The sequence below is a fragment of the Ochotona curzoniae genome, unplaced genomic scaffold (assembly GCF_017591425.1).
Source record: "Ochotona curzoniae isolate NIBS_2020 unplaced genomic scaffold, NIBS_Ocur_1.0 contig_2754, whole genome shotgun sequence".
Taxonomy (NCBI): Eukaryota; Metazoa; Chordata; class Mammalia; order Lagomorpha; family Ochotonidae; genus Ochotona; species Ochotona curzoniae.
The window spans coordinates 8,529,372-8,549,269 of NW_024465582.1; the positions used below are offsets into that span (position 1 = coordinate 8,529,372).

The following is a 19,898-nucleotide window of genomic DNA, read 5'->3' on the forward strand; positions in this document are numbered from 1 at the left end:
ACTTGCCTTTCTCATAGGATGTAATTTCAAGAGGCCTTGAATGTCCATTTTCTCCATTTACTTTCACCTAAGAATTTAAAAAGAATTATTACTGAAATGTGTTTTGATGTGACTTTGGTGTTCATGAATGCAATCTTTCCGTTCCATAAACTCAAATTAGAAGACAAATGTAAGGAAGGAAGAAGAACCACTGCCTGAAATTTTCTTCAGCACATGCCTAGGTAGGGACAAACATTTAGATAAACTAGCAAAGTTGTATGAGATATGCTGCTGATTAATTCTGTATTTGGTGTTTTTGAAACAGTGACCAGGTTGTATTCTGTTCTTACCTTCAAAAAGTTGTGAGACACTTTAGGCTGTAATAGTTATGAAATTTCTAATCTGGTGTTGAAAATATATTTCAGTTCTGCAAAATAAGTAGAAAATAAGAGTTCAAGTAAGTTTATCGCCTTCTATAATATTTAATATGCTTTATTTTTAAAGGTAACAAAAAAGAATTTGCATCAGGGTTATCCATCTGCTAAGAATTGTTCATAGATTTATTCTGTTTCTGAAATTGAATGCAAAGTAAGTCCATTCAATAATGTATCTAAGTATATTTTTAGTTTGAATCATGGAAGTCAATCCTTTGGGACTCCAAATTGAGGAATAGCTAATCAAGAACTGTTCACAAAATATATATTTTTAAAAAGCCCTATAAATGTTGGAGTTAGTATGTCCCTGCACTGTGCTCCACACACAGGGAGTCCCTGACTGCTTTGTAATGAGTCTGTCAAGATGTTCAATTTTCTAGACATGTACCTAAAACCAAAAAGATTACAAGTCCACATGTGCATACATTTCTGTAAGAACAACCAGAGCAATGAAAAATTGTATATCAAGCTTCTGCCTTGCTGAAAATAGTGGACTCAATATTCCTCTCCCAACCTAACAAGATTCTGGGTAAAGTGAATGGCGCAAAGGGTCCATGTCCACATGCTGAGTTTCTAACTCGGGCAGTAAGTTATCTCTAATACTGTGCCCTGTTGCTATCTGCTCATGCCTGCTCAAGTGTAGTCACGTAAGTGATTCAGCTTCAAGAAAATGACATCTTTGAAGACTAGACTGGGATTAGGTACAAAACAAAAGCCATAAATAAATTTGTAGTTGAATCTTCTGTTTGTAGGAAAATATCTAATGCATTTTAAAAATCCAAGACCTATTTAAAGCACATCAAAATCTAAATCCTTATTTCAAAAAGTCTTCTTTTTTAATCCAAATATTCTTCAATAAGATACATGCTTGCATGCATGTTTATATTTCTCATAAGCTCTTTTTTGCATCATATTATGGGAAAGTCACAATGTTTTCTTTTCTTACAGACATTGCTTTATCCACTTCCTTAAATCTGCATGGATCTGCATAAGAAGAATTTTTTCACAATAGCTCCTTATTGATTTTTTTAAACAAAATGATTAATTTTTCAGTATTTGAAAAAGATACTTTTAATTACTAAATTCCAAGAAGTATGTTGAATAAAATATTGTCATGCTATTAATATTTCATTTTGTTTAGTTCTCATCACTTTGTAAGAATCTGGCTAAAGCTATTAGGAATGATTAATTGATTTGAAAGCAGTATTTTTGCGTCTAAAATATCGGCAATGTCTTCCAAAAAGTACCGAAGTATATGGCGAGTTCATAGTTATTTATTACTTATGACAAGTGAAGGCTGAACACTAAACTCTAAGAAAATTTACATAGAGCTCTTGGTTCATTAAGTTCTTTGAAAATTTTCTCTTAATACTGGTTAACAAGAGACTAAAGTATGGAGTCTTAATTTGCTCAAATCATTAAAACTTTTATAATAAAATAAAAGAATAAAAAAGTAGAATTCAATCCATACTTATCACAATGAGTTTATGGTTTAGCTTCACCATTGATAGAAAAACATAATACTTCAAATGTTTCCATTAACACAATCTTAAATATCAAAATGGAAACATTATTTCCAAACTTAAGATGCGCCGTTTTTCTACTTTATTCAGACTCAGTAGCAGATGCTTAGAAGTAATCCATTATTGTTATAATTCGTAGTTCATGTTAGTTAGATCTGGGGAGCTTTATTATATAAAATTAAGGAAACATTTTGTTCTCAGATCATGCAATTTCTATTTGTGTAAATGGTCAATATGTCCATAGATTAAAAATAAATAAAACAAGGAAAATTTTTCTAAACTGTAAATCTAAAAGACTAATGGATTTCCAAACCCTGAACTTCGTGGTCTTTGCTACACAGGAAAATTAAATCACACTGACACACAGTTGCTCACTAAGGTTTGCTTTCCTGTTGGCGCAAAGGTCGCCCACATCACTCATCACATCACGAGGTTATTCCCCAAACTTCTATCTTTTGTTTTAGCTTAACATCAAAATACATACCACTATAATGTAGAAAAAAAAAGAGAGAGAGGAAAAAATAGAAAGAAAAAGCAGCAAATGAAAGCTATCTTGTTGTAAAAGTGTAGTTACATTTTATTCCTCAGGCTTAAAATACAAATTGAGAATTATTCAAATTAAACTTATTTGCTTTCCATACCTCAATTTTGTTATATTGTATCACAGGGAAGTGGCAGAGGCAAGGTTCAAAATTTTGCACAAGGGCAGAATCAGACAGAAATTGTTGCTCCGCTTTTGGGGACACAAGATTGTGATAAATTTTGAAAGCAATAGAAAAACTACCTTTTCAAGTTTGTTTTGTGGAGACTTAGGTCACAGTATTTTTGAAATTGGTAGAGGGGATTATTTTCGAAAAATAGCATTATTTTCTTATGCCTTCTGGTTTCAAGTCAATAGCATTAACAACAAAGTATTATCTAAAATAATTTGGAAAATAAAAGCCCCAGGAAATCCTAAGAAAATTAGCTTTCTCAGGAAAATGTAAAATGACTTGTGCATATTATGTACTTAAACAATATCTTCACTTTTGATGGTTTGTGAAAATCTTATATTTTATGTAAAATGCATATAAATATGTATTTATTAGCTAATGTAATTATAAAAAGTAGGTGTCTGAAAATCTTTATATAATAGAATATGTTGCAATTGGCAAAGCACTTTTACAGGTGTTTATTAGATCCTCACAATATCCTTGGCAAGCAGGCAGGGAAGCCATCACTGTTTCCATGGGGAGGTTTTGTGCTCAAAACTTAGGAAACCTTTGGAAAAATATCCAGAATAGTAAATGTAAGTTACCTATTATTTTACTCAGAGGCCCACACATTTTGCTTACACACCAAACATGTAAAGATAAATCTGCCAGAAGTTAAGTGTCTGGCCATGAGTAAAGAATGACAAGTCAAGGGCGCATCTGCCAAGCTGAGTCAGCTGGATTTTCAGGCCGCATTTTCACTGGGTAAGGTGGATTTTTGCTGGCCGTGCATGATGATAAGTGGATTATACCGAAGTATTAGCCAATCAGTAAACTTTTGACAAGAAATTTTAGGTACAGGGATGATCAAAAATGCTGATTTAAATGTTTGAATGCAGATATATCACAGAATAGCTTCTGGGAGAATACAGTAGCTACATTTAAAAAACTAAAATGGTCATTTTCAAGTGATTATTGGACTACCCCTTCAACCACTCACTGTATTTACAACACACACACACATGTTTCCTGTTCAAATAAACGCGGTGGGAAGGACACACAATTGTCCTGTGTTCCTGTGCTACGCTCACGGTGCACTGAACTTGCATACATCATAGTGCAGGCAGCAAACCCCCATGCTCCATCCGTTTTCAACGGAGAGAACTGGGGAGGGCAAAGAGAAACTGGACATCCTGGGGAAAGCCCATGTTCTCTAAGCACAAGACAAGGCTGAGGAGATACCGGTCACATTAACAGAGTGCGGTTTGCAGAGTCCGCCCGGGAAAGCAAAACCAAGATGAGTGTTACACCCTGTAATTCACATCTCTAGTGACTTTTAGCTTCTGTGTTACTTTTGTTTTGAAAAATAAATCACAAAGTATTGAAACAGACATCAATTTTTGGCTTAATTCAGATATCCTTAATTAGACAGTACCACAGACTTTATTGAGCAATTGAAAATATACACAAGGAACAATATCTTTTACTTCGTATGCTTCTGTTAGATTTGACTTTTTTCCAATTAAATAACCCAGTTTCGATCATAAAAAGGGCACTTGTTTTCACAGGAGCTGTGTACACCTTGCTCGGTTCAAGTACTGTGTCCACGCTTCGTCCTTGTCGTTGGTGAGGCTGTGTTTCCATTTGCTCAGGAAGCAGACTGAATGGACCCCCTAAGTTGTTCTTTCAGATTCTATTTCTCCATAGAGTTCAGCCAACTTTTTGAACTCGGGTCCCCAGTCTCCAAGGTAGTGATAATCCTGGTCCGACTGTGTCGTTGCTGAGTCCAGCGAGCTAATGGACCCAGCCTCCGATCTCTGACCCTCATAGGCGTAAGTCTGCAGAGAGTCGTAAGGAGGGACGCTGGGGTCCAGGTCGGCTTCAGCCAGTCTTTGTGTGAGGAACTCCTGAACATCTATACTCTGCAGCGTGGACAGTGTCTGATGTCTGGGAGTGAGCTTCACTTCAGGGCGGATGTCCCGCCGGTACTTGAGCTCTTCCGCGGCAGAAGGATTCCTCAAGGCTGTGATGTCGAAGGCCTCCGTGTCCTCCTCCCCGCCTCCCTCGTCATCGTAGGTGACCACATTCTCCCGCACGTCCTCCTCTGAAATGATGAGCGGCTCTTTTTTGCCACGCCTCAGGGTGATGAACAGTACTACAATAGCTGAGGAAAGATAGAAAGAGGATGAAGTGTTAGCGGGCCAGAAGGGGAAATTTTAAGATGTGACATCAGCATTTTCCAGGACCTGTCTTTTACCAGTTCCTGACCTGTCTTAAATAACACATTCCATGGTTGGGTTTGCGAAGCCGTGCCACCTTTTCCTTCTCACGTGCTCAGTCACCACCAGACATGCCAACTGCTCAGACCATGTTGAAAAAAAAATCACTCGCAGGAAATATTGCATGAGGTTCTTGAGCAGAAAGCCGTCCCACTCATTTGCCGGAGATAGAAATTCAGCTTTCTTGGCAGACGAAGCTGTGTAGTAGCTATTACTGATATTGAAGAAAATAATGCTAAAATAGAGATGTCATCTTATGGCTGCAAAATTAATGCAATTATTTTGCTCTCATTACAGATATTTAAATCTTGTTAGGTGCCCTCATTGCAGGAGGGGCTAACGGGGAGGCCTATACATTTGGAATGAGTTTGCTTTACACCTTTTAATTTTTGAAGCATTGTAGCATTTCCTAGCAGGAATGTGGCATGACATTGACCTCTGCTCTGCAGATGTGATAAGTTCTAATTACATTACTATGCAATGCTAATTAGATTTATCTACCAAGTTGGGGAAAACATTTTCAGTATCTGTGCACAATTTATGTTTTGTGATTTTTTTGTGATATGTTTTGTTGAATCATTTTACAATGTTCTTCACCTTTCTTTTTTTTTTTTTTTAATCTCACATCAGAGCCGTGCCTTTATCCTACTTAAAGGTAAGAAGGGTGAGTCTCAGGAGCGAGTCCAGCGTCAAAGCTGAAGGTCAGACAGACGGCACGTGGAAAGGTTTGGGCCACATTTCATCCGCAACTTCACAAGAGGTCATGCGATTTTTGCCAGAATACCCCACTTCATTATGTTAAAACACTACAGACGAAAGAACTGACTGAACACTTGGGCACTCAGGCATGAGTTCTAGACAGATATTGTTAAGTCTTTGCTAATAATGTTGCATCCATTGAATAAACTGGTATGAAATGGTCCGTTACTTTGGCAGTTTTTTGATATTTTTGAATCATTCTTTTGATAATGTTAAAGCATTATTTAGCATTATTTACCTCATATTGACTTTCTAATAAATGTCATTAAGTACAGTGTGAGTTATGGTAGATTTTTTGGTTCTTATTTAGATGTTTCTGTTCTTCAGATCTTCTGTTTTAAATCAGTCAATATTCTAAGGTTTATGTGGCATTCATTCAATTAATGATTATTATAAACATACTTTACTTGTAATAGTGAAGAAAATACATATAATTGACACCCACGGTTGTTAGATCTAATGAAAATACTGGGCAATAAATTAAATGTGACTTGAAGTTGTTATAAACACACACCCAAATACACTTATTATTCAGTATGTATTTCCTCATGAAATATCTCAAAGCCACAATCAACACCTTCATTTAATTTCATCCAGAGGTTTAAGTAAAATCTAAGTGCTAAGCATTTCTGCTCATTTTTATGGTTACGCGAGGTGACTGTTGCAGAATGAAAAATCTACTTCTACAAATTGCCTACTTTATGGCAGTAAATTTTCTTTTTTTCCATCAACATTCAGCTCATTTTCCTTTAGGTTGAAAATGAAAGTATGACATGAAAAAGAGTCACTAATGTGATAGGAGCATGGGGGTAATTTACATTTTTCATCAATGTTTCTGTATTGTCTCCATCTTTGTGCATATACCAAATTGTCTTAATGACATGCAAAGGCTAATGTTAATTTTTTATGATGATGGCTTATGTTTGCATATTCCTCCAAAGTTAAGAATATGTTCCTGATAGAATTGATTCAGAGGTGGCCGTCTCCCTCTTTGTAGGCATGGATATATATTCAAAGAAAGGGTCAATCATCATTGACATCTAATCGCTTATGGTTAAGAGTGAAAGGGTTTGCTATTTATAATTAGGTTAGAACATCAGGACCAACAAGTGCCCATAGTCCATTTGATTATAAGCAAATTCAAATCCACATGCAGAAAAACACTGCAATGTGGATGTTACAGTTTCTTCTGCTAAGCAGTGTGTGTGTGCGCGTGTGTGCGTGTGTGTGCGTGTGTGTGCATGTTGCATCAGCACTTTAGAGCAGATGGAAATAAGTAGACATTGTTTAAACAACTGCTTTGTGTATGACTAATGGCATTATTTTTGTTGAAATGGCAATGTGGCACTGAGAATTCTAGGGTACAGTAATAGCCTTATGAGGAAAATAATTTTAAACTTGTGTGCATATATTATTATACATTTTTAATCTTGAGGTGGTTACTAGTAATAAAAATTTCAACAAAGAACAGTTTTGAACACTTGAAAACCAAACTGTTTATAAAGAAATCCAGACACCCAAATCTAGTTTAAAGGATTTAGTATAATAGTTATTATACATAGAGATTTGAGAATCAATTTCTCATTTTAAATACTGAAAGTCAAGAAGACAATTAAAATGGCAATCCCAGTCTATGAAATAATATATTAAGCTGTTTTGAAATTTTTCTTAAGCAAAATTTTAAATGCATTTGGTTCAATTTTTGAGAAGTCCTTGAGAAGTTGATGAACATAAATATTGGAAAAGCGTAGGTTGCATTTTTCCACCTGAAGAAATCCTTTAATTCCATTTTATCATTTATCATTCTTTTAAATTTCCATTTTACTTTTTAAATTGTCATTTTATGAAGTTTTTTTTATAAAGGGTCTTTAGATAAATTAAATGTGATGTAGCAATGGTGGTTAAAATATATTATAGTTATGGTAGTTGCATTTCTTTCTTCCAAATTACAGAATATTTATGGTGTATTTTGAAGCCGATATTGGTTACATCATATGGATTTCAATTTCAATAGCCTGTGTAATATTTTGAAACTACATTCTAAGCAGAATGAATATTTTATGCTTTGTAAATTTTTTCTCACTTGACCAGATTTTCAGATAACCTTGATACTGAAGTTTTAATTTAAGAAAATTAAAATTATTGCTCACTAATTTTCTTCAGAGGGTAATTAATTTTCTCATGTTATTTATTTATTCCGATGTTATAGATTATTCAGTTTTTAGAATCATCAGGGATCTTCAGTATTGACAGATAAAATAGTTATAATTTACACTTTATTCCATTATGAATCAAATCGTGACAAACTCATACACCCATACCATCCATAGCAAGCTTAAATACAAAAATATCATTTGATTCTTTATATTGACATTATGTATTGGCCATAAATTTTGAATACTGAAGTGGTTCATTCAAGTCAAGGGCTTGATTTTTATTACAGTTTAGGTTGTCATTGACATCCCCAGCAGTGTCAACTATCATAGATAGAAACCTCGTATTTTCAGCGCAAGGGAGCCACAGTGCCGTATAATCTCCTCACTTGTTCTCTTTTCTCCAGCAGTTTACTGCAATTCTCACACTAAATTCTCTTGGATTCTCATTTATCAGGAAGTTTATGTCCAAGAGAAGTGAGTAATCCAGGTGGTGGCCTCACTTAGGCCACCTGCTTAATTGTCAAGTGTGAAATTAAAGAGCCGGCAGGGGTCTAATTCAGATCCGGATTCGATTTTTCAAGCCAAGTGTGAGTAACGTTTGCCCTGCCAAATGTCCCAGTTCCTTTGCAAAGTGACAAGATATGATTGGAGAAGAAATGTCGGGTCCCTGGATGAAAACAGGACTTCAGGTACCCGTAGTCTAGCAGCACACCCCGACCACTTCATGGCAGAAGTTCTGTCCTATGCATGAGACTGACTGGGGAGGTGAATAAGATCTCATCAGAAAATAACGAAATCCACAGGACAAATTCTTTGCTTGAAAGTTTAGCTACTCATATTCAAGCATTATTTTCCAGATAAACAATGTGATGCTTGACAATACTATAAATTCGTAAATCCTATGTAACCTGCAACGAAAAATAACATAAATCTGCACAGATGACTTGAAGATGCCTTCTACTGAAACTTCCTTTTCATAGGCTTGGAAATAAATGAAGGACCTATCAGAGCTTCCATGATAATATAGTGAATTACTGGCAAAACAGGGTTGAGTTTATAAAATCAGACATGTTAAAACTATAAAACAGTATTTTCTTTTTAAAACTATTAATTTCAGAGATTTTTAGTTGTCACTTTTGGGTTCCATATTTACACTTTGTAAAATAAAGTTTTGCTTCCTGCAGTATTTCTAATATTTGAAAATGATGAGCGCTTACATTCCCAACATTATTTTGAAATTTAGGATGATTACATTCTGAACCTGCTGGCTAGATTGTTCTAAGTGAAGACTCACTGAGGAGAAAAGTGTGCACCCCAATATTTTGAAATATTTCTCAAAGCTCTAAAAATTGTTCTCACATTTAGATAAAGCTTTAAAAACGTTAAAAAAAATCCAAGTAAAATGACAACAGTAGCACATGATGGTAAATAAGACAGAGATTCTGTTTCATCAGTGATAAAGGATCGTGTGATATTAATCTTTTGTTTCTCCCAAAGGTGGGAGAAGGTCATACAAATGCATCAATAGGAAATATTATGGCTTGGCTTTGTGACTCAGTGAGTTCAGCATGGCTTAGAACGCCAGTTCAGATCCTCGTTGCTCCACCTCCAATCCAGCTTCCGGCTGGTACAGCTGGCGAGACCACATATGTAAAATATGCCACAGATATTTGCGATCTCACATTTCCACAAAGCTTGTGGGGGCAAGCGAGCCTAAAAGCACTTCAAATCTATTCCTTTGCCAAATTTCCACTACATAATACACTATTATTTTTGAAGTGATATACATTAGACTTGTATATGTATACTTTCTACCTTTTTTTTTTTCAGAAAAAATTCTCTCTCTCTTTCTCTCTCTCTTTTTCATCTTATTTAAAAGCTCAGAGACAGACATCTCTTGCATTCTAAATCATGTTCCTAGGTGCCTGCAGAGGTGGGGTAAGGCCAGGCTAAAGTCAAAAGCCCAGAGCCTCATTAGGATCTCGCATATGTAACAGGGTTGTAAACGCTTGAGACATTATATGGCATTCATAGGAGGAACTTTGTGCAGACTTTGGGTGGGAGCCATTTTAAGAGCTATTTCAGGATGTGATTCATGGCATTTTAAGATTAGTACTTTTTAAAATGCATAGTCAAGTATTATTTGTCTCAAACATCATCCTCCTGTCTGGTATACCAAGACTTACATCACATTTGAATCAATTATTTCCAGATTAGCTTTAATATTGAAAAAGATAATTAAAAGAAAAGCTGTGCAGTTATGATTTCTTATCCATGCTATGCTTTCATAATCCTTTGATTTTGTCCAAGAGATTCTCTCTCATCCGGAATTGCCATCATGCAGACTTAGGCCACAGAATGACTTACCTAGGAGAATGACAACACAGAGAAGAATAGCAATTAAGGCTCCTGTACTCAAGCCAGCCGAGGAGAGGAAGGCTTCCGCATGGCAGGTCCGCACACGCCCATCTCTCTCGCATGCACAAACCCTGATGGTGAGGGTGCTGCTGCTGCTGAGAGAGGGGATTCCACCATCAGAGATCAGAATGGGCAGATAATACACATCCTGAACAGTTCGACTAAATCTCCTCCTCCTGGTCAGAATGCTGGCTGTGTTATCTATGACAGACATAAGCAGAACAAAATATACTTAGTGAAGCCGCCATTCAAGATTGCATTTACTTTAAATGGGAAAAAAAAAATTGGGTGTACATGATGTTTTGCCAGTTAATGAAATGAACAATGGCACACAAAGAGTCAATTGCTAAGGAATGAATACTGGCTCTCAGATAGAGAAACTTGTCAGAAAATGTATAGGGCTAAACTATGGATCATGGAAAATAGAAAACAAAGCAAAGAAGCAATAAACGTATTGGACATAAACAACAGCTAAATAGATTTAAGATACAGATGGCTCAGAAAAAGTGGTTCATAAATTCTTAGGTATGTTTCAGGGACCATCCTAAAGCCTTATAACCGATTGATACATCTACTCAATTGATATTAATGCCTAACATATTGTAATGATTTCTGCTCTGGATAATATTCCTATGAAGACACTACATCAATTCATAAACATTTGTGACTTAACTCTAAGTTGAAGTCCCGTTGTTAGAGTAAGCATACCATGAGGAAGTTAATGAAGAATGAAACAGTTAATTGTTGATTCACTGTTTGTAGATGACATATCTACACTATAATGAAATACTTCTAGCCGTCTATAGAAGTTTATAAAGAAGAGGGTTCTACATCAATGTACTATGAGGAATAGCTTCCATTTTAAATAATCATCTAGAAATAAATATCCTGAGGTTCAGCATGCAAGTTGTCTAAAATTAAAAAGCTACTGAATGAGGGCAATATAATTAGGATACATTCTTGAACCATTTTCAAATCCAAAATGTCACCCTGCATTTTCCTTCTGGCTCACTGCCAATTATAATTGAGGTCCTCTCCTTCAGGACATTTGCATGTTTTAAAAGATTATCAAAACCAGTAGCAAGAGCTTCTTTGGATCTTTCATGTGGGAGCAGCTACCTGAGGACCAGAACCACCATCCACTGCTTTCCTGGGTTGTTTGCCAGTAGTTGGATCAGAATTGATGCCCATACGGGATGGTGGTGCTGCGGGCACAGCCTTACCCTACCACAGCAGGGTGTTGGCCCAATATATTAGCATGTTTATCTCTCATTTCAGAATCTCTGTTAGCTAAAAGCTCCCCCTTTATGTGCATCATGATCTGTTAGCATCCTTTTAGGAACGACTTGATACTAGAGCTGTTGACTGCTTCCTAGTCTTGATCACACCCTTCTCAAGCAGAGTAAAGCACAGAATCCATGTCACAGAATTATCAAGGCAGGCCCTTTTTTCTGCACTATTCTGGCTCTACTGAGTTATAGGATTAGATCCAAGGCTTTCTCTGAAAGTCACCAAGGAATCATTGAGACTGCATGGTAGCTCAATCTTTCACTCTTTTCGGTGCTTGTTCCTTTTTACTGCTATCTTCAGACATCGATTCTAAGTGCACAATTCCCCGACATCTTACATTCCCAACTGCTGTTAAGTTGAATTCCCAGAGAATTCATCCTGACTTATGAATTAATTATTTTGCATTAAAAGGTAAGCAAATCTTTAAATAATTCCAATTAGAGATTCTTTTTCTCGTATCAATCCCCAGTGTACACTTAAGCTTGTTAAGGAGCCTGTTTTCTTTCTGGGTAATTATGGCGAATGTAATCACAGAAATGAATAGGAACAGGAAAAAAAAAACAACACGTGGGTAGTGTATTTTAAGTACTTCAAGATGAGGCTTTCAGGCACAAGGACATAAACCTGTCCTTTTTTTTTTTTTTTTCTCCAATTGAAAGTTTGTCTTTGGAAAGGAAGATGTTTCAGAAATCCAAGAGCTTCCGTCCTAGAAAGGCTCCGCACAGCGCTATAATGACTGGAATATACTGTACTTCACTGGAACTCCAGAAAATGTTCCTGGTAGTGCACTCACCAAACTCGAGCAAGAAAACTTAAATTTGCAGAACATGAAAGGCATAGGAAATAAACACATGCACATTTATGTAGCTATATATTTTGTGTATATATGGAACAACAGAGCCCAATCTATCTTGCTAAAAATGCACAATAAGACAAGCACTGTAAGAAATCTCAACTTGGAATGTAATGCAAAAGTAATAAGAAAAATATTTTGGGATGTATTGACATCTATCTAAATGAAAAAGAAAAATAATGTGAATTAAATAAAGAGAAAAATATAGCCGTAAGGGACAAGTGGGCATAAAAACGAATTATTAAGGTCAAATAGTGGACAGGAAATAATAATGTGCAACTGAACTGGATTCCTAATGTTAACTTTCAGAAGCATTGATGAAGGCAAGCTTTAGAACACTTGGAATTCAGGTTTATCTACCTAATGTATTGGATGAGAATATAAGGAGTTCTTGAATATTTAGAACTTCAACTAACAAGAAAACAAAAACACAGACTGATAGTTGGTAAGTTTTTTGAAGTATTAGATGGAAAAGTTAATAAATAATAGTCATCAGTTAGAGGTATTCATACATATATGCACGCGATCACACATGCACATAGGGACAAAATCAAAGGGTCAGCAAGCTAGCTCAAAGTGCTTCAGGAAAATTCACTACATAAGGAATGTCTGTGTCTCGTTACTTCCTTATTGAGAAGACTGTTTTAGTGTGTTGGGCATAATTTGGTCCCCACAACTCAGGGAAATTTTCTACAAATTGTGTGTGTGTGTTGAAAATGTAGGAATGGAAAATATTTTAGGAAAATGTGCCTTTTACAGACAATCTTTGAAATAAGATTACCGATACATTAGATAAGGATTGAAGTTTTGAAAGGTCTCTGTGAACATCTGAAAAGATTGATAATGCATTATTAAATGGACTTCTGAATAAAATTAACACCCTTGTATACAATATCAGTCTCAGAAAAATGAAGACAATTTTCGTGATCACAATAAGAGTCAAAATGCAGTTCCTTTGAAAAGTAATGGTAAATAAATAAAATTCTTCACATCTTGATAAACCTCAGAGAATGTTTATAATTAACCATAACTCTACGGGAGCCAGCACAGTGGCATGGCAGTTAGGCTGCCCTCTTCATTCCAGCATGCCATTTGAGGACTGTTAGGAGTTCCAGGTAGTCCATCTCTGATACAGCATTCTACAAATGTGTCTGAGAAATGGAACATGGCTTGAGAATGTTGGCCCAGTCTCCCACATCCGGGACACGCATGGAGTCCCCAGCACTTGCTTGTTGCTAGCCCTTGCTCTGCAAGTTGTGACAGTTTGGGAGTGAACCACTGGATAGAAATTTACTGTTTTATTTCTGTCTCTTCCTCTTTCTGTAACCTGTTACTTCAAATAAAACAAAAATAATTTTTAGAGATAATGTACATCTGCATAAATTTATAATTGTTTATATATTTATAGTAAAATCCATTGTTGATTGTAGTTACATTTTCAGTTTGTTTCTACACAGGTGAAGATCACAGAAGATGATTATAGAATGCAAGTTAATATTCTGGTGTTCAGATATTTTTAAAATTGGATAATAGTTTGTGTCCTGTCATTTGTTAGTTCAGTCTCTGAAAGTTCTTGGTATGTCCAACTCATTGCATTAGTTTAGTAAACTTGAATACAACTTAAGTGAAAATAAAATATGCTATGCTGTAAGAATATTCCCTTAGCGCAAAACAATGTTCTATTCTAAGACTCAAATCAACTTGCATCTTAGAAAGTATTAAACCTATTTATTAGGTACCTGTACATTTCCTGCAAATTCCAGTACATCATTTGATAATACAGATATAAAATACATTTTATCCCAAATGTAGCCTAGTTGGCCATTAAAATAGTGTTTTTGAATCCACTAGAACAACAAATATTTGAGATTCTCAGAAACGTATTTCTAGTTAAACCAAATCCTTTAAAAAAAAATACACTTGAAGACAAAGCTAGGAAATAGAGCCTTGACTTCTACCAGACTGAGCCATTGGCATCCTCCACAATTGCTTCTGATTTCCTAAGTCCTCCAGCAGTTCTGAGAAGCACTCAGAATTTGAACTATGCTTCAAGCCCATGCATGAAATGAAGCTGTTGTGAATTTTGCAAAGCTTCTTCCACGTAATAGGTACTTGATAAAAAATGATTTGAGCTACACTCTGCAGGAACTTGCTTTCTGCTACAATATCCTTTTCGTATTGACGTGAACTACGAAATCAAACTAACCTGTCTCAAAATACTTCAATTGCGTGATCCTTTGATGCTTTCTAATGAACGTTTATTCTGAATCCTCTTTCCTGAATCCTAGGATAGGATCAATTATCAGACTGCTTTTTGCGTATTCATGTCAGTTTGTAAACATGCTTTGGCCTCACTTGTCTGTCCGCCAAGCTACAAATGCATGATCCAGTTTGTCATTATGCTCTTGTTTGCACCCTGGAATGTCATCTCCTTGACCATCTGCCACACTCATTTTTGGTAATATTTGTATTCTGCATAAAACACATATCCACCGGGTAAGGTTTTTGCTAATAAAAGTACTTATAATTATCTCAAAATGCTTCATCAAGTATATAAAAATGTAAACTATGCTCTCAAAGAAAATAGGTCAATGAGTATTACTTATTTCTCTGATGTAGTCCCCGGATTTTGAGTATCTTTTTCCATTTTCTCTTGAGCTGCTTTTCATTCTCAGCAGAAAAATCTACCATCTATATTTAACATCACATTTTAACATCCCATCACATTGAAACAATCCATTGTTGTTTTGTCACTAATTATATCTGTACATGTGTTTGCATAAATGTGAACATTTATATAAAAATTTAAATGCATACATAAAAATAGGACAGATTTTTTTTAAAAGAGAAAAGGAAGCTAAGCAAGAGACAGAGTTCTCTCAATCTCTAGTCCACTGCCCAAACGACTGCAACGCGCTGGGCCAAGGCGAAGCCTTGACTCAACACTCTGTCTGTGTTTCCTGTGTGGGTTGGTTGATTCTACAGGTCAGGAAGTTGCATCAAGAGTGAAACAGCTGGGACTCAACCCAGCACTCTGCTCTGGGAAGCCAGCACCAGATGCCCCAACTTCAACTAACTGTGCCACCGTGACAGGCCCAAAATGTGAACTTTGAATAGTTTTAGCAAATCTGCTTATTGGTTTGCCTAGCTGTTGAGTCACTGTGAGAGAAGGTAACTAGGAACAGAAAAAGAACTATTTAAATTTTAAAATTTTGACTATAACATAAAACAGTAAACAAATCAAAGTGATATAATTTCAGAAGCAGATAACTAAAAATATAACAATATGAATTTTCAAATAAACCTTCTATCCATTATTTATTCCAAACCCCTAGTATAGAGTATTATTTTTAGTAGGAAAGCAATGTGTCAGGGTAGGATAAATTATGTTTGGATTTACTAGATATAAGGTCTAAGCTTTGCTTTCAAAAGTAAATGCATAAATAAGTCCAGCTTTGAACTTGCTTAAAGTGCCACCTGCCTTTAACGCAGAGGCTCAGAGATGCTGATGGACGCACAGAACCCAGATGCTAATGGAGCGTTCTTAACCAAGAGACCATTCACTAAACAGAAGAGTAAAACACGCATTTGCATTAAAGGAACGCAAATGAAACTGTACAGATTGGCAAACTCTCTTATTCTTTTTTTTTTTAAAGACTTATTATTTCTTTTGGAGATGAATCAGCTTTCCTTTTTTTCTCAGTGTGAGTGGGAGTATCAAGGGTGAGGTGCAATGTGGGTGGACAAATCTATAAAAGATAAAAAACACGTCTACGTGTCCAGAAACCCCCACTCGGCAGCGTTTGTACTAAGCAGCGGAAAATACAACATGTTTTTCTATCTGAAGTAAAAGACTCACGGGGGGAAAAAAATGGTCACAGATGAAATTACGCTTTCCAATTTTAGGGTCAAGACTTGACAGACTGTTTAAGTTTTCATTAGTGAAATTTTGAAAAGCCAGTCAGTGTTTGGACATCTATATCCAGATCAGAATATTGTCACATGGTCCCTGTAGGTGAATAACTAAAGGGCAGTAACACTGAAAACAAGGTATGGTGGAACAATGGCATCCTGGCGGCCTCCCACCTGCAGGGCACAGGGACTGATTAAACACAGCTGCTCTTACAGCATTGAAACAGTTTTAGAGCTATCTGTACCCAAGCCAGATATGTGTCCATTATTTGTTCAGGATAAGAGAAATTTCTAAATTTTCTCTTTAAATCCTGTGGATTAAAAACAGAGATTTAAATACTAGCACCCTGTAGAAAAAAGATAAGCATGTTGCAACACTAGCTATAAGTTGGATTCGTAGGATGAAAGTAAAATATAGGAATGTTGATTGCTAAAAATCAGATTATATAAAGGTAGAAAAAATATAATGTTTTCCAAGTAAAGTAAATACTTTTGTTTCACCATCTATGAACTGTGAAATTTCAAAGGGCCTTAAAAGATAGCATTAAAATATCTACACCAACGATGGTATTTTTCACTTTGGCATGTGTCAAATATACATGATAATATGGGATGGGGTGGGAGGAGAGAATGGAGATGGACAAAGCCATTACCTGAAAAACTCTACCATGTAAAATAAAAATAATTGAGAAAAGAAAAATTAAAGAAACACAATGTCAAAGTCACTGTGCTTTTACAAACCACAAATAGCTACAAGGGAAAGGGGGTGGGGAAGGGATGCTATTCTATATTCTCTCTTGAGTGCTTTGCAAAAAATATGAACCAATGAAGTAAATCACACGCTCTTCATTTGTAGAGTAGGAATGAATATTTCAAATAAATTATTATCACAAACAAAATCTTTAAAGTGCTACAATAGATAACAGAGGCAATTTACAGAATATTTTCTTTAATACAGTTTTAAACGTTCCCATCCACGTTGAATTGCCTTAAAAATAATATGATGTGTGAACTTCTTTTTTTATTGTTGTTAAAGACTGCAGTATATGTGCATGGAAATCTTCTCAAAGATGAGATCACAACATGCTAGGTAATAGATACTGTTGTAAGCAATTTTAAAGTTTGTAAAATTTGGAAGGATTTTAAAATGTGTAACAACTGTTGAAATGTCACTTAGGACTTACAAATAAAGAGATAAAAGTACATATGTAATTACAAGTGATCTTGTTCCCTAGTAAATTCTGCAAGATTTACAAATGTAGCTTACAGTTAGAATTAAGCCCAGGAATTAGGCTGACAAATCTCTTCGCATCAGATAAAGCCTAGCACTTCAAAAGGCACCATAAAGATGCTTGAAATAGTGGAATTTTCTTTGGTAGACTAATGACGAATGTGCATCGGAGGATTAGACTACATCTGCACTTCACAAAATGAATGAGCAAAGCCATTCTATACTCAGAGGTCTAAGCTCAAGAATAAATTCCTACATTTTGTGAAATACCTTTAGTTCATTTATTTTAGGTATTAAAAATTGAAATATACAATGCAACTTTAAATGTTTTAATTTATAAATTATCTTCTAAATTTTTATTTTTAGTTTCAAATAAACTGTTTATAGACACATCTCATTGTGCCACTGCATGAGATTCTTCTTACTATTAAATTATTGAACTTTGTGGTGGAATTTTAAAGCTTTGACTCTAGTATAATTACAAACATGTTATCCCAAAAAAGGAAGAAAGCAAGAGAGAACAGAGTAAGTAGGCAGAAAGGGAGGAGCAAGAGAGACAGAGATAGAAATAAGCATAGGAAGGAAGGGAACATATTTATATTAGAATGGTATCTGTTAAAATAATAACTTTACAAATCCATTAATATCATTATGCTAGCTATGGTCATTATTAAAGGATAATTACAACATATTTTACAGCACATATTTGTTAATTAAAAAAAACCTTCACTTGGTTGTTCCAATAATCAAACTAATTAATATTTATCATTAAATAATGATGAATTTTCAGACAAATAATTCAGAATTGCATTCAGCAAACATTTATCTGTCTAGCTTACTTGAGTACTAAAACCACAAAGAATGAATGGTATTGCAACACAGAATATAACATACTGCTTTAAAGGTACTGTGCCACTGACAGTGAATGTCTAGCCAGCATAACTGATTCTTCATTTTTGTTTGTAGTCTCTGAGTCTTCCTCTATATCTATCACTTTACCTTTAAATTAACTAAATCTTCTGCTAGAACTTATAAGTGATAAGCTTATAAAATTTTTATATCTCATTTGTATATATCAATAATGATCTGACTGAAAGCAAAATCAAGGAAGCAATAACATTTGAAATGTTTACAAAAAAATATGTGAGTAAGAGAACAAATAAGTGAATGCTTGCTACAATGAGAATTATGAATCAACAATGAACAAAATTAACAAGGACACACTCAAAATGCAAAGATGTTCCTTGTCCACAGAGTACCAGTACTGATAGCATTAACATGTCCATACTACATCGATATACAGATTTAAACTAATACCTAGCAAAATGCCAATGACACTCTTTACACTTTAGGAAAAAATTGATAGAATTCATATAAAAACAGAAGGGTGGGGTTTGGAATCATAACAATATCTAATTATAGCATGCTACAAAGCTATATTAACTTAAAAATCCATGGTAACTGCACAACAGCTGACATAGAATAGAAACGTAAGTGCACATTTGCACAGCCAATTACATTTGAAAAGGTTGCCAACACTGTATATTGGAGAAAATAGAGAATTTTCATCAAATGATGCTGGCAAATCGGAATATAAAATGAAATTCAATCTTTGCCTCTTATCACCTACAGAAATCAACTCAAATGGATCAAAGACTTAAACATAGAACATGAAACTAACTCACTATTAGGAAAACATAGTGAAAGCACTTTAAGACAGTGGTGTGGGCAAGGCTTTTCCTGAATATGCTTCAAAAATGGCACAACAAAACCCAAATATGACAGATGGGGTTTTATCAGACTAAGACACTTCCGAATATCAACAGAAACAATCAACACTGCCAAGAGACTTCTCACAGACTTGGAGAAAATAGTCCCAAGTTATTATCTAAGAAGGAATAAATGAATTACTATCTAATCTGTTCAGAAATTAAATACAAAACACACAGACAAAACATTCAACAAGAAGGAAACAAAATGCAAACAGAGGAATGGACTAAGGACCTGAATAGGCAGTTCTCAGAGGAGACACATAAATGGCCAACAAATATATGAAAAACTAGTCATCCTCACTTCTCATCAGGTGGCTTCATGCCTGTCAGAATGGCTGTTAATCTAAAAGACACAAAGTAACAAAGGTTGACAAAGACATGCAGAAAAGGGAACTCACCCTGGGGACTTATGTTAGTATAGCCTCTATTGAAAACATTGTGGAGATTTTGAAGTAGCAAAAGAAAGACGAAATGTTGCAACAGCCTCACCTCTGAGTATGGGGCAAAATGCATGAGCTCACTGCATCAGTTACTTGTTCACATATGCTACAGTTCTATCCACACCAGCTAAGATTCAGGTTCAATCAAGGTGTCTACCAT

At 35.3% G+C, this 19,898-nt stretch overlaps 1 protein-coding gene across 1 annotated transcript in view; it reads right to left on the reverse strand.

The window, feature by feature from the left end:
• Nucleotides 1–4,066: 4,066 nt before the first annotated feature.
• CDH18 (cadherin 18) overlaps nucleotides 4,067–19,898 on the reverse strand; it is a 153,369-nt gene continuing 137,537 nt past the window's right edge. The window contains exons 10-11 of the mRNA XM_040977651.1: nucleotides 10,190–10,441; nucleotides 4,067–4,792 (exon numbers count right to left, since the gene is read on the reverse strand). Of these exons, the coding sequence (XP_040833585.1) occupies nucleotides 4,302–4,792; nucleotides 10,190–10,441 (743 nt within the window). The 3' untranslated portion in view covers nucleotides 4,067–4,301. The remainder of the gene's footprint in view (nucleotides 4,793–10,189; nucleotides 10,442–19,898) is intronic.